Genomic DNA, 22,966 nt, shown 5'->3' on the forward strand with positions numbered 1-22,966 from the left:
AAGTAGCCTCACCCCTAACCCTGCGCGTCCCCTCACAATCCCTTCCCCTCAGCCACTGGAACTGTCCCCTCAGAATTGGCTTTTTGTTCAGTAGCCCTCCAGTGTGGAGACTGAGCAGCTCCCTGGTTACTATGGCCCAATTCACCTTAGCAACCAGGTAGAGATTTGTATTAGTGCTATATAAATATGCCTTCATCTTCCAATCTCTAATTATTTCTTTGACAACAAAGAGGCTAAATAGATGGAATAAAAGATTATAGTATGCAAAGAATAGAGACTAAGAGAATTGATCTCTCCCGATATGCCCACCTTGAGGGCCATAGGGCCCAACGATCGTATCTGAACAATGGGTAACAGGTACGGCCACAATCCAACGGGATTTTTAGTCCCGTCTGATCGACATCTGCCCGACTTTCAGGCCAGATATCGATCGGGGAAGCCCGTCGGAGGGCCCCATATATGGGCCAATAAGCTGCCGTCAGTCTGTCGGCAGCTTTTATCAGCCCGTGTATGGCCACATTAAAAGAATAATAGTACTGAGAGTGGGCCCCTGGTCTATGGTTCTTTGGTGGGCCCCTGGACTAAGGTTTTTGGGTGGGCCCCTGGTGTCCCAGTCCGACACTATGCTCATCCCAGTACATACACTGCTGCCCCCGGCCATGATCATCCCAGTACATACACTGCTGCTGCTCATCCCAGTACATACTGTACACTACTGCTGGGGCCACTTAAAGCTACCGACCCCTTTGTGTCCTGTTTTATTCACCAGCTGTTTGTTTTGGTTGTGATTCTCAGTGATAAGGTTTCATTCCTTTGTGAATATAGGCTTATGGACCCTTGCTGGTGCATGAAGGCTGCACCCTGTTCTATAACAATGACTGTGTACCCTAGCCCAGGCTCAGAGGGTGACAAATAGAACAAGCCCATCCAATAGGTTTGTGGAAATATCGCCTAGTTACAGGCACAGATATCATTCACCAGCTCACAAGAGCTTTCAATTTGTGCATGCAAATCTGACTCAGAAATTGGGGGCTTTTTTGTGCAGACAATTAATGCTGCCCTGCCTGGGATAAGGCTACCCAATCATTTCTAGTAGAATTAGGGACAATTCTAATGAATGCATGTCCCATAATTGACTTTTGCACTTGTGGAGTATTAACAGCTGCACAAGGGGCACATCTTCCTGAGAAACGTATATGCCCTGCTGCCTAGTCCATAATCATGTGCCTCTGCCTGAAACATCTGACTTATGCTTTCCGAGCTGTGGAGGGGTAGGAACCTGGAGATTATATCCATTTATTGTGTATCTTTATGGTGCATGTGTTTATCCCTTTATGCTCTGCACTGTGCACTTTGATACCGACGTGGACTTTGTCAACCACGTATACTCTATGCCTTACATAAATCTTCAATAAAACTCAGAGAGTATACGTCAACTAGGTATTCTCTATGCCTTACATAAATCTTCAATAAAACTCTCTTTGTCAGTCCCCATCTGTGAAAAGTAGGCAGCCAAAGCATATATGCATATGTATTAGGACCCAACTGTTCCAAATGAATGGCCACTTTTGCTTGCTCATATCATTCCTAGTAAGAGGAGACACAGTGCTACTTTAGTGTTTTTTACCCAAGGGTTACTGTTCCCATGTACAATACACTTTTAAAGTTAGGTTCCATCCCACTTGTATAGGGGAATGCCACTTCTAGGTGACAGTAAACGTATCTGGCAACATCTGCAGAGCATATTGAAAAGGCATAATACTACTGGCTGGATACCATACATTGTCCCTTTATACCCCTTGAAAAAAGTTTTCCTAGCACAGGTGTCAGACTAACAGGGGTAGTTAACTGCCTGAGCACGGGGTGATTCTTGAATAACTGCACCATAGTTTACTATTTCCTGACACCTTTACAGACATCTAAGAATCACTGCAGATGAAAGTGCTCTGGCAAGCTAAGCTCCTTTAGTGCCATTGGGTAAATTCTAGAAGGCCACATACCTTCCCTTCAAATAAGGGAGTTTTCTTTTGAGTCAGCAGTCTCTGAATTGGGTCTGCTACAGGAAAGCCTTCATGAAAGGGACTGTAAACCAAGCATAGCAATGTGTCTCATGAGAGTAAAAGCTTCCAATATAATGAATTAGTATTTCACTGGTTTTATTATTATGTGTGACTGTGTTTCAGTTGGAATAAGTATCTGTCTGTCCCTTTCTGCACTGCCGGGTCTGCCTCTGAAATAATGTAGCAGAAATTCTGTGCATCTTTCATGAACACGTTGGTTCTTGGGGCCACGAGAAGAGACTTTACAAAGAGAAAGAGTCTGACAATCAGTAGCTAAGGAGCAAACATGAAGGAATCATTTGCTCTTCACTAATAACACTTATAGGTATATGCCGCATCACTTGAGCAGGACTTAGAGAGGGCGCTGTATGATGAACGTGCCTGTAGGTGGCACCATGGTATAAGTAGTGGCATGGATACATAGCGACCCCAATTGTAACTAGTGTCTCTATTGCCATGTTTGGACTGTACCCAGTTCTGCATTCACAGCTGTAACCAATCACTCTTATTCCTCAACCTGTTTGGGACTTGGAATCCCCTCGGATCTTGCCTTGGGGTACAGTCTTTCTCCTCTGTATCTATAAAGTGCCTTCTGTCTAATGGATGTTGATTTCCCAGAATCTGTGTAGCAGATATGTCCTCGTGTCCCTTTAATGAGAGTGAGGGCACACCCCGAGCAAGATTCAATTAACTCTGCTAGGAATATTTACTATAAAACTGTAACTAGCACCCATACACTTACCAGATGCCAGCACATAGAAACCCCACACCACTGTGCTTTATTCATTAGCACGGGCCTTCACTCCTGATCCAACTGAGTCTGAACAAGCACTCCATTCTGAACAAACCCTTATAAACCCTGAGCTCACTAGCCAGGCAGAGTTTGCTCATTGAAACCTATTTATTTTCTAGTGGAGCTGCCACCAGATACCCCAGGGCAACCTCACCCAGCAGCATACAGAGCAGTGCAGGTAATGGCATTGTATGGAGACACAGATATGAGTGGATAGTGATGTCTCTGCGAAGGGATGTACCAGGGAGTCCTGTTGTGGGCCCTCTATATCAGTAGAGCAAGTATAATGGCCCTCTCTGTGTGATTGCTTACCTGTATAAAGCAGCTCCATATGTTTGTCTAGCATGTTTTCCAGAGACTCGGGACTCCACATGTAATCCCAAATGTTCATTACACAGAAGGCAGCAATCGCTGTACCCCAAAGAGCTAACACTCAATCACAGTGCCAATTCACAGCAGCTGAGAAGGCCAAAGTGCTTTTTTCATGCTAACCACAATTCCCAGTATTCTTTGTGGATTTCAGAACTTGCAGCCGGATTATTGGCAATGACTTTCTTTCCTGCAGTTGAGTCAGGGAATTGTATTGCTTTGGAATGAAAGGAGTGTCAATCTTGCTTTTCTGCATTTTATCTGCAAGTGAAGGGACTGGCCATGCAATGATTCCAGCAGTATGGCAGCTCTTATTCATGCATGCTCATCAATAATGTGCTGATATCTGATCTGCTGTTATAGTTATGTAGTCTTGCTTGCCCTTAGGCCAGTGCAGATGTGCACCAGGGACAGATAGATAACACTATTGCAATTCACTACACTATCCAGTATATTTGGCATGGTACTCCCCTTGCTGTTTCATGTGTCAGGTGGGTATCCTGAATATCTGAATTTGTTTTATTGCCTTGGTTGCTGTGTCTGTTGTCTTGCTCTACAGGGCACCCATTTTTTTGCACAGCCTGGGAGGTTTAGTGGAGGGTCTCCTCTCCCCCTAGCAGTAGAGGGTTAAATCACAGCCCTTCATCTTTCAGTATATTTCCATATTACACATGTCTCCTCGGCAGGAATCCTGATTACTGCTTAAGCATCTCCATCATGTTCCCTAGCAACTAGTCACCATGGCAACAGCAGAAGGACCACATTAAAATTCCAGGGAGGTATCACACTCATCACAAACAGGGAATTGATCCAAATAAGCTAAAACCATTTTTCTATATTGGCGACCCCTTACAATGATCATTTAGGACGGTTATAGCGGTATCGTGCAGCAGCCCCTTTTCTATATTGTTCATTTACTGCATTGCATCATGGGATGACATTCCTTTATTTATGTGCATCATTAGGGAGAATCATATGCCAGAGGTGCATGTTAGCAGAGTGCATTATGGGAAGAGTAGTTTGCAGAGGGGCATGTGAGTGCAGAATATCATAGGACAATTCATGTGCCCAGGGTGCATGATTAACAAAGTGCATGATGGGATGAATCATTTGCTTGTGAGACCTGATTACATGATGTGTTAAAAGTCTATGTGAAGGGGAGATGTGGTTAAAATCAAATGTATCCTTCCCTGACATGCAAACCCCTGAAACAATCTCTGTCTCCTCCATTCCCATACAAACATTTATACCCCCACCTCATATTATGTACCTTCTGACCTCTAATGCAGTGAGCAGCCTGGGTGCTTAGCATGTGCAGCACAGTGTGTGCTCTGCTGGGTGCCATTCTGTACATGTTCCAAGACACCAGTTCTAGGCCTCCCATAACTGTGGCAGTGCTAGTTTGGCCACAGTACAGGCAGCAGCGCTCAGTTATGTCCTTTTATTGTCTGCCCTCATTCTGCTTTACAAGAGCAGCCCAGTGGGAGCCTTTGGAAGTGGGTACAGTCAGTGCACAGCAGCGGTCTATTCAGCATAGCAAGACTGGTGCGCGGGGAGCTGCAGGGCAGGCAGCAATAGACACAAGAGACACAAATAAGCCTCACGTCTTGTGCTGTAAAGTTGCAGGGGCAGGAGCAGTAGCAACCTGTGCTATTCATGGTAATGTACCAGGGGTTGTACTGCTTCTTCTCTCAAATTATACTAAATCATCCCGTTTAATAGATACCTACCTAAAACAAGCCATGCAGCCACTTACAGCACAGGCTCCTACTTACAGGCTTACATTATGGAACTCCTACATTAACCATTACATACTGAAATATAGAACAAGGGCCTTTGACAATTCCTGCACCCATAGTTTCCCAAGTCCGTCCAATAACCATGATGATAATGTGTCTAATGCAACTGAGTTTAAGGGATTTAGTCTCTGACCCCTGTAACTCCTCTAATCCTACAGTGTACCTGGGAATAAGAATGGAACAGTGGTTATTTATTGGATGGATAAGTATAAACATGTTCTTTCATTTGCTCATCCCAATTTAATTTTGGTCTTAGTAGCATGGACAGTAACAGTGAGACTGTGGCATATGAGTAGGAGGTGCAATATTGTGTGCATAGCTTATTGTGTGCCCAAAACATTCCTGTGTATTTATACATATGGGAGGAGGGTGTGACATATTGATTCCCTTAGACAGTACAGTATAAGGGTATAGCTTATTGTGTGCCCATAACATTCCTTCTCTGAATATGTGTATTTATATATATGGGAGTTGGGGTTGGCATATTGATTCCCTTAGACAGTACAGTATGAGGGTATAGCTTATTGTGTGCCCAGAACATTCCTTCTCTGTATATTTGTATTTATACATATGGGAGGAGGGGGTGACATATTGATTCCCTTAGACAGTACAGTATAAGGGTATAGCTTATTGTGTGCCCATAACATTCCTTCTCTGAATATGTGTATTTATATATATGGGAGTTGGGGTTGGCATATTGATTCCCTTAGACAGTACAGTATGAGGGTATAGCTTATTGTGTGCCCAGAACATTCCTTCTCTGTATATTTGTATTTATACATATGGGAGGAGGGGGTGACATATCAATTCCCTTAGACAGTGCAGAATGAGGGTATAGCTTATTGTGTGCCCAGAAGATTCCTTCTCTGAATATGTTTATTTCTACATATGGGAGGAGGGAGGTGCCATATTGATCCCCCTAAACAGTACAGTATGAGGGTATAGCTTAAAGTGTGCCCAGGACATTCCTTCTCTGTATATGTGTATTTATACATATGGGAGGAGGGGATGACATATTTATTCCCTTAGGGAGTACAGTATGAGGGTATAGCTTATTGTGTGCCCAGAAGATTCCTTCTCTGTATATTTGTTTTTATACATGTGGGAGGAGGGAGGTGCCATATTAGGCAGTACAGTATAACGGTATAAGACAGACATCTTGTAGCAGTATTTACATTATGTTCTTCTTTCCTATATCTTTAAACACATTCCGAGGATCAGAATGATATAATACCTTTTATAACAAAGTGGCCCTGATAATTGGTATCCATGGTAACTGCTAAGTGGAAACTTCAACTGTTTAAATTAATGGTATGGGGGTTGGCCCTTAAGAAGGATTAATTATAGCCCAAGACAATGCCTATCAGTATGGTGGATTGGTGTTTGCGGCTTATCATTTCCTTAAACAGATCATGTCCATTTATTGTGTCCGCAAGCAGCTCACAGTCCATAAATCTGATTTATAGTAGTGGCATTCTTATGGTGGGAGCACAGCATAGTGTCATGACACATGGGCAAAAAGAGATTTCCCAATCAGCATAACAAGGAGTTCTTTACTGTAAGGGCAGTCAGGATATGGAATTCCCTACCAAGAGAGGGGGAATGAGTGATTCATTGGTGGGGAGAAAGGAGGTTTCACCATCAGCATGGAAAGGGGTTCTTTACTGTAAGGACAGTCATATTTTGGGATTACCTACCAAGAGAGCCAATGCAGTTGAAAATTGTGCCCAGGGGCACGTAATGTTATGGGGACTGATGAGTTGCACCTTGCTCCAAGCATGTGACATTGGGTGGTCTATGGATGCACCTTATTGATGGGTAGGAAATCTTATATGTATTTGTTTTATTCCAGGAAGAAGTGCTGCTGAATGTGTTTGCTGCCAGTGCCCAAACATGAATATAATCCTTCATATTCCTTGTATATTCATTTCATAGCCCCCCTTTGAGCATGCACTCCGTCTCCTATCCATCATGCATCATGCATGCTCAACTACAATGGGGAGCATTTACTGGTGTTCTGCCTCCCTCCTGCCTTCCCCTCCATTCCTCCATAGGGCTCAGCTTCTGCAGGGAATTCCGCATTGGCCTCAATTCATTCCTGCATGGGGAAAATCTGGGAACTGGTTGCTTAGCAACAAGGCCTCCATCTTGCACAGCTTTGCACAGCACTGGGGTATTTGTTGTACTGCCCTACTTGTTACCTGACACACAGGGCACATGTATGTTCTCCCCAAATCCCCCTGACAGCTAGAAGTATTGATAGCTTTGTCACTTGCACTCAGTCACTGTCTCATCCCTGCAGCGTTACTGGATCTGTTGTATAAGAGGTACCACAGCCAGAAAGTGTGGGTTGCAAGTGAGTGAAATAGGGCAAATTTCCCCCCCATTTCATGCAGTTATCACCCTCTAGCCTCCCACATCCCCAGGGAATACTGATCTTGGTACATTCATTGTTTTCACTGGCTTTGAATAAATGTAAATGTAACATGGCCATCACAGGTCTCATACCCCAGGGCAACAACTGCTCCCAAATTTTTTTATACCAGCCCTGGTGTGCCCGCTGCTCCTGCAATGTCTGACAGCAGTGAAAAGTCTAACAACATGGCGATATGCGCCCACCAGCCACTCTCTACCCAGGACACTATGGCACGTGCCTGTGCCACGTACAGTTGCTCGCTGATACTAAGCACTCACAGATTGGGATGGGGGCAAAACTGAGGGGTGCCAATGGATGTGCATATTTGTTATTTCCCCTCAGTGAGGCTGCTTCATTGCAAGGGGGTGCAGCTGGGAGAGGGTTAAATGGATTGATGCAGTGTGTGTGAAGGAGTTAGTATGGAGCTATAAGGATGTAAGGTGACAGCTGGGAGAGGGTGAAAGTGTGGGGGTGCAGTGTGTGTGTAGGAGTCAGTATGGAGCTATAAGGGTGTAAGGTGACAGCTGGGAGAGGGTTAAAGTGTGGGGGTGCAGTGTGTGTAGGAGTCAGTATGGAGCTATAAGGGTGTAAGGTGACAGCTGGGAGAGGGTGAAAGTGTGGGGGTGCAGTGTGTGTGTAGGAGTCAGTATGGAGCTATAAGAGTGTAAGGTGGCAGCTGGGAGATCGTGAAAGTGTGGGGGTGCAGTGTGTGTGTAGGAGTCAGTATGGAGCTATAAGGGTGTAAGGTGACAACTGGGAGAGGGTGAAAGTGTGGGGGTGCAGTGTGTGTGTAGGAGTCAGTATGGCGTAATAAGGGTGTAAGGTGGCAGCTGGGAGAGGGTTAAAGTGTGGGGGTGCAGTGTGTATGTAGGAGTCAGTATGGAGCTATAAGGTGTAAGGTGGCAGCTGGGAGAGGGTTAAATGGATGGATGCAGTGTGTGTGTAGGAGTCGGACAGCCTGACTGTATAGACCTATGTAGGTCTCTATGAGTGTGTAAGGCAGCAGGCAGTAGGGGGTTAAAGGGAGGGGGGAGCACAGTTTGGTAGTCTGGCCATTTGGGAGAGGGAAGATCTATTGGAGGAGGCTCCCACTGCAGAGGGGATAGGGGGAGTCACAGCTTCATTTCAGCACCAAGGACAGAGAAGAGAAGGGGAGAGAGCGCTCACTGCTGACAGACACCTACCTGCCCATTGCTCTTTACCTTGGGCTCTGAATGAGGCATATGCCCATTCCTACATTCCCTGGCACTGCCATATAGCCAATCTGGGACAGGAATTCAGGGAGGGGTTTTTCCCCTGATTTTGACACCAAGGACAGACATATGCTCCTGGTAAAGGTGCTCTTCAACCACTTGTCCTTTCCTACTCTCTTGCCACCGCCATTGACCCAGTTATCCTTTTGTAAAGAAGGACAGTCTGTCCCAAGCCAATTACTGCCTATTCTGGCACATCTAGGGGCACTGTTGGAATAGAGAAGCCTCGGTGCATTTGCATTTATTCTGTTGCTAGCAAGTGTGTGGCTCACTGCTAGTTTAGGGACCCTGCCAGACACCTTGCCATTCTATTCCTATGCTGGCACGACTGGAGGCTGCGGGTACTTCATACATATGCTGTGCCAGCCATCTGCCCATTCTTCTGTATGCTAGCTCTGTAACGGGCAGAGATTAAAAGCCATTTGGGGCAGAAATTTCCTGCCCCACACTACGTGGTTGACCCACTTGCTCGTGCCCTGAGGCTTCTTTTTCCTTTACTGGTTTTGCCTCTCAGCTTCCTCCTGTTTGGAGCTGAGAGCACCCACCAGGCAGGACATTGGCTCCGCTTGGCACAGCGCAATCCATGGGCACTATGCGCCTTTTCCTTTTGGCTGTGCTCTTCTTGTTCTCCTTTGCTCGGGCTGGATGTGACCCCAAAATTGTGAACATCGGGGCAGTGCTGAGCACCAAGAAGCATGAGCAGATCTTTCGGGAAGCTGTAAAACAGGCAAATAAACGCCATGGCACCTCGAAGATCGAACTCAATGCCACCTCTGTCACCCACCGACCCAATGCCATCCAGATGGCTCTCTCCGTGTGTGAGGACCTCATCTCCAGCCAGGTACTTTATATTTATATCTATCTAGCTGTCAGTAAATGCGTGTATATATATATATATGTATACCTGTGTCCCCAATGGTATATTTAGTCATGTGTCTGCAGGGGTGTGTGTAGGGTAGTGCCCAGGTCTAATCATAGGCTTAATGGTGTGTGTGTGTCTTTCTGTCTGCTAGGTACATAATGGTGTGTGTAAGTCTGTCTGTCTGCTGCTGGTATAGGTAGTAGTGTGCCCATGTGTGTATAAGTGTAACCCAACAGGGCATATTTTATGCTTTGTGTGTCTATGGTTATAGCTAATGGTGTTCCTTTGCCAGTATATGACTATTTCCCTGCCTGTTGCTGTGTTAAATGGAGTGTGTTGTCTTTCACCACTCATCTTTTATGGTGTGTGTTTTCTTTGGCTTGTTAGTGTGCGTTTGTGTGTGTGTGTCTGTGAGCGTGTGCATGCTGGCTATTCTGTTTAATAGAATGTGTTTGTGTGTGTGGGAATGCTGCTATTTTGCACAGCCTGCCACTAGAGGAGCTGTTTCATAAGACAGTATGCCTGACTGAGCATGTATGGGTGGGTGTACAGCAAAGGTTCCCACCAAGGGGGAGGGGGTGTATATTCACCCATACAGTATATACTTGGCACTGTAGCAATGAGGCCTATATGGCAATGATTTTGTACCTTTATTAACACTTCCTGTGACTAAATGGGAAACAAAGCCATAAATATGTACTTGTGTACAGTGACCTGTATTTCATCTGACTCACTGACATTGGTGGGCATGCTCTAGGCTTTCCCGGTGGGATTGGCTGCCTGTGTGTTGGACTAAATCCAGTGTCCTTGACAGATGTGTAACTCATTATATACACGTATCTATCTATCTATCTATCTATCTATCTATCTATCTATATGTCACTGCACATATTCTTATTAGGAGCTGCTGGGAAGGGGAAGATAAGGGCGTTTAAGTATAAGATTTCCGTTTAGCCTGATTAATAGAACAATTGATCTCCTCATTGAGTTCCTGGTGCAGATCCCTGGTGTCCATTAGAGTGTGTATAATGGTTCTCAGAGGGGAATTACAGTTGAGGATTAAATGTGCGCTTAATAAATTGCATTATGGCATCTGACTGGGAAAGGCGTGTTTGAGTGTAGGCAGCCATCCTGGCCTGATTGTAAAACATACGAACCGCAAATCCCACAATTTCTGGGGTAAAAAATAGCAGAGGGCACAACTGCCGGGGCATTCTTATGTTAATGCCGTTATGTTGCTCCTTACCTTCACCATCACAAAGCACCTCAAATGCAGTGCTCCCTACAGAGGAGATCGGCAATAAGAGAAAGTGCAATTAATGTTCCCCTTTAATCTGCTGCAAGGGAGTATAAATGTTACACATCTATTGGGGATCATAGTCATTGGGTCTCTTTTGTGCCATAAAATCTCATTGTGTTGTGGGTGAGGGCTCAACAGACCTAATATCAGTGGTAGAATAATATAGTGTGAGTAGGGTTTTTAAGAGAGTTGCACAAACATATTTACTGAAGGTGGGGCTTACTCCTGTCCTTCGTCAGGATATAAACATTAGTGTTACCACAACATTTGAGGCACACAAAGTTCCACCCTATTACCCATCATTCCCTAAGGTCCAGTGTGAATCCAAATAGAGGCTTGGCACACAAAGTCCATAATGAGGCTTAAAGTCCATAGTCCAAATCAATAGTCAAATTGAATGTGACCACAAATAAATGTGTTCCTTTCTTTGCCCAATAGGAGTGGTTAATGCAGCTACCCATTTTTTTCTCCAAATAACTTCCGAGTATAACAAGTCATTAAACATTGTATCTATGCCAAAATAATCCAATCTACTTCCAGCTTGCAGGGTTATTACAATACCATTACGTGTATATTTTCACTATCCCCCTCAGCAAAATTATCTGTGGGAAAGGAACAAAATATGTCATCTGAAAAACATATGTCATCTGAAAAACATATATTTACAGAAAACAAGTCAAAGTAAAATTTTCATGAAGCCTTTTGGGTGTTCAGTTTCCAACTTCCACATCCAAAATCCACAATAAGGTCCTGTTAATTCTTTGCTCAAGGATTTGCCATCTCATCTGGGTTACGGCATGTTTTTGTGCTAGCAGAGGCTCTTTCTTTAATTTTCTTATAGTTTCCAATATGGCTCCTGCGTTCGCCAACATTTTATGCATAAATGTCAACATGAGAACATGTTACGACACCCAAGTATATTGCATTATGGAGACGTTATGTGGATTATGTTTCTGATTTGGGCAGGCTCCCTTGAGGTATTATCTGACTTTCTGATGTACTTGAATAGTGTACAGTCAATAAAAAAGTTTGGGAAACCCCTCTCAATTCTTTGGAGTTTTGTTTATCATTGGCTGATCTTTCAAAGTAGCAACTTCCTTTTAATATATAATATGCTTTATTGAAATAGTAGTATTTCAGCAGTGACATAAAGTTTATTGGATTAACAGAAAATATGCAATATGCATCATAACAAAATTAGACATGTGCATTAATTTGGGCAGCCCAACAGAGATATTACATCAATACTTAGTTGAGCATCCTTTGCAGTTCAGTTAAATTTGATGGCTGCCGAGCATGGACAGACTGCTTCAAACCATCCCATAGATTTTCGATGATATTTAAGTCGGCAGCCATTCCAGAATATAGTACTTCTCCCTCTGCATAAATGTCTTTGTAGATTGTGTGTTTAGGGTCATTATCTTGTTGGAATATCCAACCCCTGTGTAACTTCAACTTTGTGACTGATGCTTGAACATTATCCTGAAGAATTTGTTGATATTGGGTTGAATTCATCCGACCCTCAACTATAACAAGGGCCCCAGTCCCTGAACTAGCCCCACAGCCCCACAGCATGATGGAACCTCCGCCAAATTTGACAGTAGGGAGCAGGTGTTTTTCTTGGAATGCAGTGTTCTTCTTCCGTCTTGTAAAGCACTTTCTGTTATGACCAAATACCAAATAACTAAATTTTTGTCTCATCAGTCCAAAGCACTTTGTTCCAAAAATGACTGTGGCTTGTCTAAATGAGCTTCTAAAAGGGCTTCTTTCTCATCACCCTGCCATACAGATGTCCTTTGTGAAAATTGCGCTGATTTGTAGAACAATGTACAGACACACCATCTGCAGCAAGATGTTCTTGCAGGTCTTTGGAGGTGATCTGTGGGTTGTCTGTATCCTGTATGAATTGGTAAATACATTTATACAGAGGGGTTACTGTAAAGCAGAATGGAAAATAAAATAAATGAGGTTTGTGGACTTAAATGGGAAGATCTGCTGAAAGGGAGCAAAGAACAACAAAAGAAATTAGGTATTCCCTGCACCCCTTCACACACCCTGCTTTCATTAACAAGGTTATCAATAAACATTAGCCAGTATTACAGAAAAATAGGGTGTTTGGCAAATTGTTTGTGGAAAACCCACAAGTATAGGAGATTGTCTGACTATTACAGACATTAGGATTGGCAACACCAAAGAACAGGTATCTGAGAAAGAACGTGTGGCCACTGCAGTGCTATCATAAAAGCCAGTGTATGTACAAGTGTATGTACCCATCCAAGTAAGGGTTTCTCAATAAAACTCCATGCTTTTTCCATTTCTAATACAGAAGGCTTTTTATGCCTTTTAAAATGTCCATGTGATTTTGGCTATGTGGGTCAAACCAGAAGGGCAATTAAAGCCAGACTTAATGAACATAAAAATGTCATGAGAAATGTTAAACCAGAAACTGAAGCAGACAAGAGTGTGAAAAAAAGAAAGAGCCTCTGCTAGCACAGAAACATGCCATATCCCAGATGAGATGGAAAAACCTTGAGAAAAGAATTAACAGGATCTAATTGTGGATTGTGAATGTGGAAGTTGGAAACTGAACACCCTAAAGGTTTCATGAAAATTCTACTTTGACTTGTTTTCTGTAAATATATGCTTTTCAGATGACACATTGGGGCAAATTTACTAAGCACCGAAAATACGCTAGCGACACCTTCGCCGCACTTCGCCAGGACGCTGCTAAAATCTGAAGTTTCGTTTAGGGAGGTGAAAGGTAGCGAAGTTGTGCTAGCGTTAATTCGTCAAGCAAAACGAAATTACGCTAGCGATGCCTAATTTGCATACGGCATCAAGTTAAAGTACAATGGGCATATATGTAGCAGCAAGTACATTACACTACAAAAGCCTGGGAAAGCTTTATAAAATAAAATAGAGTTGTTATTTTGCCCTATATATGTGCCCACTGTATAGTTTAGGTGCCATTTGTGTTAGGAAATGTAGGGGGGAAGGCAGATACCCCCAAAAAAATTGATGATCTTTTTCGGCCTATCACCCTCAAAAAAGTAAAAGACGCCAGTGTTTTTTGGGACTTTAAAAATTTTAACTTTTTTTGAAGCAAGCCCTATCTACTCTATTGCACTTCGCCTTGTCTGAGGTGGTGAAGGCAAGTCAGTAAAATGTGCAAGTTAGTGAATTAGCGTAGTTACATCCCTTCGCCATAGCGAAACTTCGCCTGGCGTATGGGTGTGAAGTAGCACAAGAGTAGGTCCACTTCACTATCGAATATTTGCCAGCACCCATTAGTAAATCGGCGAATTAACTAAATGACATCACGCTGGTGAATTTGCGCTAGCGTTAGCCGCTTTGCGCTTTAGTGAATTTGCCCCATTGTGTTCCTTTCCCACAGATAATCTTGCTGGGGGGGGATAATAAAAAGATGCATGGTAAGGGTAATGGAAGTAGATTGGATTTGTTTGAGCATAGATACAATGTTTAATGACTTGTTACACTTGGAAACTATTGGGAGAAAAATTGGGTAACTGCATTAACCCCTCTTATTGTGCAAAGAAGGCAACACATTTATTTGTGGTCACATTGAATTTGGTATGATTTCCACCTACAGTAAATATGGTGTTTTTGCAACTCTTTTAAAAACACTACTCACATGTAGTGTCTGTTCCTACATAGTCTGTTCCCACATAAGTTTTGCTTATAGTTTGACTTCAGAATCTCTAGATCCATATTAGCTCACACTCTGCCATGTACAGTATTTGAGCCACAATGCTGTGTTATGTCCTGGAATTCCAACATAATTGATTTGGATCAGTTAAATTTCAACTTAGTTGCATGCATATGTGACCCTTGTCCAAAAGAATCCACAGCTAGAGCTTGATGTTCATTTGGCTGCCCCTCCACTGAATAACAGGGTCATTTAGCCAATCAACACCAAGTGTTCAAACAGTGGAATATGGGCCAGAGTTTGGACTATAATCCTTCTATTTATTAGCCTCAGTATTAACCCCTTTACCCACTTTATTCTACAGGTCTACGCCATATTGGTTAGTCACCCTCCTGCACCCACGGATCACCTGACGCCAACACCTATATCCTACACAGCAGGTTTTTATCGGATCCCAGTCATTGGGCTGACCACTCGCATGTCTATATATTCCGATAAGGTAAATGCAGCATTCTTTTACTCAAGCCACAGACACACATATACTGTGTATATTTATTTATTTTATAGTCACAGGGCAGAGGTAGAAAGACTCTTATAGAAGCCACGAAACCCCTGCAACAAGTCTATCCACTCTTATATATTAATCACTTTCCATTGTGTTTTGTACCCCAGAGCATCCACCTCTCGTTCCTACGCACGGTGCCCCCGTACTCCCACCAGGCCTTGGTTTGGTTTGAGATGATGCGGCTGTTCAACTGGAACCACGTCATTCTCATTGTTAGCGATGATCACGAGGGCCGAGCCGCCCAGAAGAAACTGGAGACCCTCTTAGAGGAGAAAGAGTCCAAGGTCAGTATCTCCTCTCCACTCCAATAGAAGTGTGAGACTGTAGGCAAAATAGCCAGTCTTGAAATTGTTCCATGTATGTAGATTTTTGTATGTTGGACACATTTCTCTCTTCATTATAACATGGCACACATTTTGCTTAAAGCATCAACAGTGTCTGACTATTACCTAACAGCCTAATGTTGTACTACTTTCATTTCACTTGCTTTGCCATAGGCCAAATCTCCTACGTGTAAATCAATCAAATACAAGGGAATAACCTGGAGCTCTGCAAATATTCTACCAGATATAAAAAGAGAAATATAAAATCCTGTCTTCCCTACAAAAACACAAGTTCCACTCTGTGATTAGCAAACTGGCAGCCTAACAGGGCAGAGAGGCCACAGTTCTGCAGTTCAGCAGCAGTTGGACAGTCGCAGGCTGGCTGTGCCTGCTTTGCATAGCTTTTTGCTTTGTCTCAGGGGTTTCCAGTAACCCAGCAAAGTCTGGGGCCCCCACTTTGCTAACTTCTGTCATACAAGTACAGCAAGCCACTGGACAAATAGAAGCTGATCAAGTGGCTTTTAGCTCTCTCTGGTACAGTGCAACGTCTCTGGCAAGCTCTGTGTGCTTCCACCTCCACATCCTGGTTCCCATGCCCATGAATCCATGCTAAGCACTGCTTTTGCTTACATGTCCATGCTTTGAGACCGATGGCTGCCTGGCTTTAAACAGCTTCCCGGGCTGATGCACTGTGCACACAAAACTCAACTGGGCGCTGATCAAAAACAACCAGTGGGCTTGAAGACTGCTGCTGGGACCACCTCAGACCCTTTGCCCTGTAATGGCATGCACAGACACTTATAGGAATGTTACAGGGGCCCAAAATATAACTCCCAGCATGTTCTGATGCTTGGCAGCATATGTTTGGTTTTGTATTTTGCCTGATCCCTGTATTTTATAAACCATATTTATCATTTTCCTGAAACTACAGGCAACACAATAGATAATAACATAATAAGTGGCCAAAAAGACTGATTCTCTACATCACAATGCAGCTTCATTTACATCTCAACACTATTTGGCCACACCCACACCGAAATCTGCTTTTAGTACAAATAGCTTCCGATCAAGCATGCTGGGCAGGCTCATTTGCCTATTGGTCTGTGACATTGCCATTTCAGGCTTTTTTATTGATCTCATGCCTGGTGACATCTCACTAGCTGGTCTCAAGTGGTGGTTGATACTCTCTCAGTTTAGAAACTTGGCTGCACTACTTCCAAGCCTTCCTGACACTCCAGCCAGTGAGCAGTCAAGTAATCAGTCAATCTGTGCTGTTGATATCATGGACTGAAAGTGAGCCTGCCCAGCTTAGCAGATAGCGTTTACAGCACTGATATAGCACAACCTCTGTACTGTTTTACAAGCTCAGAGTAGCACATTTTGTTAGTGACTGCTCAGTGAATTATCGAAAACAAGTCTGGGACCTTTATATGCAATAAAAAAAAACACACATATATACATGGGCTGGGTTTAGGGTTGCCACCTTTTTTGGAAAAAAAATACGGGCCTTCCTGTATATTTCGATTTTTTTCCCTATTAATAACATTGGGGTCAAGCATAAGTTTTACAGGTCAGGCCGGTAAAATACTGGCCAGGCAACCCTAGTTGGGTTATAAGCAGTAAATATGCTTACATAAACAGCAATGCTTCATAAACAAAATTACAGTAATTTCCTAGTGTAAAATATAAAAGATGGTGTAAGAGCCACTTTTGTAGAAAATCCCCCTCTTTTCCTGAGAATGTAAATTTTTCCTGCCTCTCAGAACAGTGAAACAAGGTCATTGCAACTCTTCCAGGGACAGGCAGCCCACACAGTACCCTGATTATTCATTTACTTGGCATTCTGGGAGTTCAGTTGAGATATCGCCCTCTGATGAGTGTTCATATTAGCCCAATGCTTTCATTGGGGCACTGGGCAGAGAGGATTTCTCCAGCTGTTTGTTTAAAGGCAATACTCCTGTTCTGATAGTGATCCCTGATTGGCCAGTCAAAGGCTGATGATAAGTGTTGGGGAATGGAAGTTTGTTTCAGAAGGCTTGAATCCCATGGCCCCATGTTATGGTTCATAATATATGTATGTAATGATTCCCATGTTCTCTAGGCCAAGAAGAATGTTTGATAGAATCACACAGCTGTGCTCACTATTTCTGTGTTGCCTGTGCTTTCTAATAGGTTATTGAGTTTGAATACACTAAATACACAACTAACAATCCAGAATGGGTAGATTTTAGTGGAGCTGTTGCACCTTATTATTACCCCAGTATATATATATATATATATATATATATATATATATATATATATATATATATATATATATATATATATATATGAGAGAAAGGCCTGAAGGGTACATTGTGCATACTTCTTATCAATAAGATTCAGGTGTAGGAGAGTGACACAGGACAAGGAGCCTGGCTTTATACAGTCGGGTTGCACTCTGATCTGCACGTTTCATGCACTTTCCTTTATGTAAGTTTTGAGTTGAGGAGGAATCAGTAGACATTATAGCAGTACAACAATGCAGTCTGGGCCCTTTTACATGTATTGGCTCGGCAGTGAGTGAGTGAGTTCCATATTATTAACTCCACATGACACTTGAACATACTCACTGACACTAGATTGGTGTCAGGCACATGCCCATTTGCCAAATAGACTGCTGAGAGGACTGCACATTAGTTCAGCTTATAGAGTAGAATTTCATGTTTCTAGAACCCTGTCTTCTTAGCAAAGGGAGCTTTCCTTTTAAATATCATTGCACATGAATGCACTCTCTCATACATAGACACCCTGAAGCAAGATTGCAGCTTCTACCAATATGTCTAAGTATATATACACAAAGCTGTTGTTCTGTGCATACAATAAATAATGCCCTCCTACTGTACTCTGCAAGGGAAGCATCATGGCAGCTTCTAGCCCAGTAACAGCCCAGTAACTAGTTCCTTCCCACAGTGACCAGTATAAACGTAGAAATGAAATAAAGATCTCTATCATGGCTCCAGCTGCCAGCAATATGACTATTTGTAGAAAGAGGTTCATAGAATGTGCTTTCCAGGTGAATAAACAGAGGCTTCCATTACTGATCCCAGTAAAGACATCTGTGCTTTTCTCCATAAACACTGACTTCTCCAGGTACATTCACTAACATGTGATCATATCGTTTTTTGCAAGCTCCAGAGTTATTAAGACCCTTTAGCAGAGTTGGAGAGAGGAGGTGGATGTTGGATTGCTTTACTACACACCATTTTCAACTGTTTATAATATTCTTCTGTGTCTACATATTTTCTCTGTGCACATTATTCATCAGAGTAAAAAAAGGAACTATGAGAACCTCGACCAACTTTCCTATGACAACAAGCGTGGACCCAAGGTATATATGCATGGAAAATGCACGTAGCCCACCGAATCTAACTAGCCAATGACAGCTAGCCACAGACACCCCAAAAACAAAAAAATAAATCAAATAAATGCCCCCACCTAAATTGGGTGGTCCATGACCGTCTGCCGTAGCAACCTAATATTTTTTGTGTGCAATCCGGTAATGGATTTGCCAAAGAAAGGAAGAATGTAAGTTATTATTCAGTCCTCCTGGCAATAAGTTCTTTATACCCCTGTTGCTGGAGGGCCAGCAGTCATTGCAGTGAATTGAGTTGGTGCCCTCCAGCAGCTACTGTTTAGGCAGGAATGCATGTGAGCCAATGAATTAACCTGCAAGCCTTTTTTCTTTTTTTGTTCTTTTTTTTAATTTCATTTGTTTAAAAGAAGATGTAATTATTGTGTCAGATAATGATAATGATCACTCTTATTCTCCAAGGTAAAACCTCGGAATAAAAGCTCTTTTCTTTCTTCTTTTCATTTCTGATTTTTCTCTTTGGGTTTTTTTTTCATTTTGGGAAGAGGAATTTTTAATTGCATTCCCAGAGTTTTTTTTCTACTATCTATAATAAAAATGCACGTGTTTTTTTTCTTTCTTTCATTTTTTTGAGCCTTGATGGACTTCAGTTTGCATGCAGAGTGCAAAATCAGAGAGATAAAACGGAGAAAAAGAGAAACGCAAAATACTGAACCTAGAAAATGTCACATTTTGTGTAAGAAACTGTGTAACCTTCTTTTCTTACAAAAGCATGGCTCACTCTCTCAGCGCCATGTTTCATGCATGTGCTAATGCCATTTGCTTACACTGATCACAGGCAGACAAAGTCCTGCAGTTTGAACCCGGAACCAAAAATTTGACTGCCCTTCTGCTTGAGGCCAAGGAACTGGAAGCCAGAGTCATCATCCTCTCTGCCAGGTAAATTGGTTCCATTGTGAATCCCCATGCCATTGTATGGCATTACTGACCTCTCTGCACAGAGGTGCCATTTAGTGGCACAGAAGTGAACCTTTTGTGGAGACAGTGGTTATTATTAAACTTTCTTTTCAGCCTCACGTCTAAAGGGAAACTTGAGTGCAAGTTATGTTATGTTTGTTATTCTTTTCTACATGTGTAATAAATGTTTCTCTTCCTGTTTTCTTACTTAACAATGTGGAATGTCAGTGTTTCATGTATCACAAGGTAAGAGCAGGGGGAAATGGGTGCGGAAGCTCTTACAGGCTCCTCCATGTAGATGTGACCTGTCCAAAACAAAAGGTTTCTCGTTTTATATTCCCTTATTTATTGAGGGAAGTTGCTGGGCACAAGTCCAATGGCCAGAATTAGCTTTAAGCAGTAGAAATCCTTAATAGGGTGGAAATTTTTCTCAAGTGAAATGGGATTTGGGGATTACAAAATGTTTCCATATAGCAGAGACACTACTTGCATGAACACCAGAAAGAAGATGCACATCTTTTATGGTCTAGAAAACTGATCTAGAAACATCATGAGATCTGTGGAGAAAGTTGTGGAACAAAGACTGCAAATAGGTTTCCTTCTTGTCTTAGACTTTTCTGGTATTCAGGCTTTGTTCTGTGCAAGTAAATATCTGCAAATATGTGACCAACTGCAATGCAGCATTTACACTGATACACAGTTGTGTGTTTTTATATTGCAGTGAGGATGATGCCACGACAGTGTACAAATCGGCAGCAATGCTGGACATGACTGGCGCTGGTTATGTCTGGTTGGTGGGAGAGAGGGAGATATCCGGAAGTGCCTTGAGATATGCGCCTGATGGTACTGAATGTTCTTCATGAGCTTCCATTTCATTAGTCGCTCAAAATGAGCCAATGGTGCAGAATGACCTATTTCTTACCTTATTTCTTTAACACAACTGGTCCTCTTCAGCACAGAACATCCACAGCTGCTATGTTGTGTGCCCATCTTTCCTTCAGAATTCACTGCACAGAACAACAAGAGCCTTGTTTTTTTGGCTAAGCCTATCCCATCCTTACCTGTAGGCAGGGTTCAATCCACAAATAGGCAGTAGAGAAGATTGCTTTCACTTACCCACCAGGGGAGTAGGATTCATGCAAATACTGTAGGCTTAATGTTATGGTACGTGTGCACTTTAAATTGCATGTTAACTCTGAGAATTAAAGACTTAATACATAAGAAAAGCAGGTAATATGGACAGACTGGAAGGTTGAAAAAAGGGAAAGGGGAATTTTGACAATTCAAGAAATTCGAAACGGACTCCACCGGATAAGTTGAAACCAGCGTATTAAAAGTGTGAATACTTTATTAAACATCGTTTTAAAATCACAAGCGGGCAGGGGATGTGTGCTCGACGCGTTTCGTGACCATTGTGTCACTTCATCAGAAGCAAAGGGGGATTTTGAGCCTTTTACTAGAGGCCCCTATTATTTTCTCTCTTATTCCTTAGGAATTATTGGACTCCAGCTCATCAATGGAAAGAATGAATCGGCGCATATAAGTGACGCAGTGGCTGTGGCGGCTCAGGCAATACACGAATTGTTTGAAATGGAAAATATTACTGACCCTCCAAGGGGCTGCGTTGGAAACACTAATATATGGAAGACTGGACCTCTGTTCAAAAGGTGCTCACTCAGCTGTCACTTTGTAGCCACTGATAAATGTGGCAGTAAGTCTTTAACAAATTGATCCATGCTGCAAATCATGGTGGATGCAGTGCTTGCAACTCTGGTTTTACAAATAAAAATCTGCTTCCACAGTGTTTCATTGTATCTGCTGTGCCAAACATTGTACTTACTTGGGATTGGAATAACTGTATGGCAGGAATCCTATGTTTTTGGGGCCCACAAATTTAAGGATAAATAATCTGTATCCCACACATATATTGATATTGTACATCAGTCAGGAACCCCACTGGCCCCTCTATACTCCTGCACCCCCAAACATTGGAGCTAATGATCTGTTTCATATATATATATATATATATATATATATATAAAATATTGTAAGCACTGATATTTCTGGATATTCGTAATACTGTTGAAAAGAAACAGCCAGAGGCAAGGGGGAACTTCAAAAATCAAGTATTTAAGCCTGTGACTGGTGCCTAAAGAGAGGCTAAAACGTTGCTACTGCACTATTGTTTGGCTCACGGGCAGTTTGATATCTGGGTCAGGAATATTGCATTCCTGCAGATAAAATCTAAACCGTGAGAAGGGATGAGTGTTCTCCTCCCCAGGCCTGATATATCCCTATGTGACAGGGTATATCTATACTGGTAAGACTAGTCCATTAACCCATTTGTGAGAAGGCTACCTAGGAGGTCCCTTTATCTCATATGTAATGATGTGGTGACAATCTGTTCTTTATTTGGATGTGTCATCAGAATTGAAGGCTCCAGATGTTCTTTCTGAAGCAGTAGATGTTTTATTGGGCCATTGCAGGCAGAAAGATGTTGCCATTGTATAGAGAGATATTTCCATTGTACAGAGAGAAGTACAATCTCAAGCTTAGGTCATACCAGGAGATCTGCAAGTTTTTGGCCATTGTCTCCATTCACTCTCCATTATAGACAACTGGAATTGCCCCAAACACACTTGCACACGGGAGCCATATTCTTGGTGAATACAGGTGCATGTACTATAAATTGTAATGGGGTGGGAAGCACCCAGGCCTCTTCTTCAATTGTAAGATAGTATCACCTAGACCAAATAGATTGTTTCGAAAGTGTAATGTTCACACCTATATCAAAGAAAATAGGCGATGCCAAGCTGCATTACTGCTAAGCAACATGGGACATTAGATGGCATTTAAGATAAACCAATGCTGTCTTCAGAACTAACTGTGCATTTTGCTTTTAATTCCATTCCAGGGTTCTTATGTCTTCAAAATACCCTGATGGGGTAACAGGGAGAATTGAGTTCAATGAGGATGGAGACAGGAAATTTGCCAATTACAGTATAATGAACCTGCAGAACCGCAATTTAGTTCAGGTTGGGATCTTCAATGGCAGCCACGTAAGTCCTGTTTGATCACTGGTGTAATTTGCACAATAAAACAAACAATATAGAGTATAAAATGTATTGCAGCAGCTTTAGTAGTATTGTTGTGGCTGTTATGTTATGTAGGGGCCATGACACATAAGGCAGTATGGCAAACAATGCAATTAATGCACAAAAGGGTGGCAGTGCCAGACAATAACTGAGAA

At 42.5% G+C, this 22,966-nt stretch overlaps 1 protein-coding gene across 8 annotated transcripts in view; it reads left to right on the forward strand.

Moving 5' to 3' along the window:
* The first annotated feature begins 8,540 nt into the window (after window positions 1–8,540).
* LOC108699855 (glutamate receptor ionotropic, NMDA 1-like) overlaps window positions 8,541–22,966 on the forward strand; it is a 29,254-nt gene continuing 14,828 nt past the window's right edge. For 2 of the 8 annotated variants that reach the window (XM_041574584.1, XM_041574585.1), the window contains exons 1-8: window positions 8,541–9,531; window positions 14,884–15,018; window positions 15,192–15,368; window positions 18,715–18,777; window positions 19,598–19,698; window positions 20,438–20,559; window positions 21,209–21,383; window positions 22,631–22,775. In XM_041574584.1, coding sequence (XP_041430518.1) covers window positions 9,274–9,531; window positions 14,884–15,018; window positions 15,192–15,368; window positions 18,715–18,777; window positions 19,598–19,698; window positions 20,438–20,559; window positions 21,209–21,383; window positions 22,631–22,775 — 1,176 coding nt within the window. In that variant the 5' untranslated portion in view covers window positions 8,541–9,273. The remainder of the gene's footprint in view (window positions 9,532–14,883; window positions 15,019–15,191; window positions 15,369–18,714; window positions 18,778–19,597; window positions 19,699–20,437; window positions 20,560–21,208; window positions 21,384–22,630; window positions 22,776–22,966) is intronic. The other 6 variants (XM_041574586.1, XM_018232485.2, XM_018232483.2 and 3 more) reach the window with 3 other exon arrangements.

The sequence above is a fragment of the Xenopus laevis genome, chromosome 8S (assembly GCF_017654675.1).
Source record: "Xenopus laevis strain J_2021 chromosome 8S, Xenopus_laevis_v10.1, whole genome shotgun sequence".
In the NCBI taxonomy this organism is placed as follows: Eukaryota; Metazoa; Chordata; class Amphibia; order Anura; family Pipidae; genus Xenopus; species Xenopus laevis.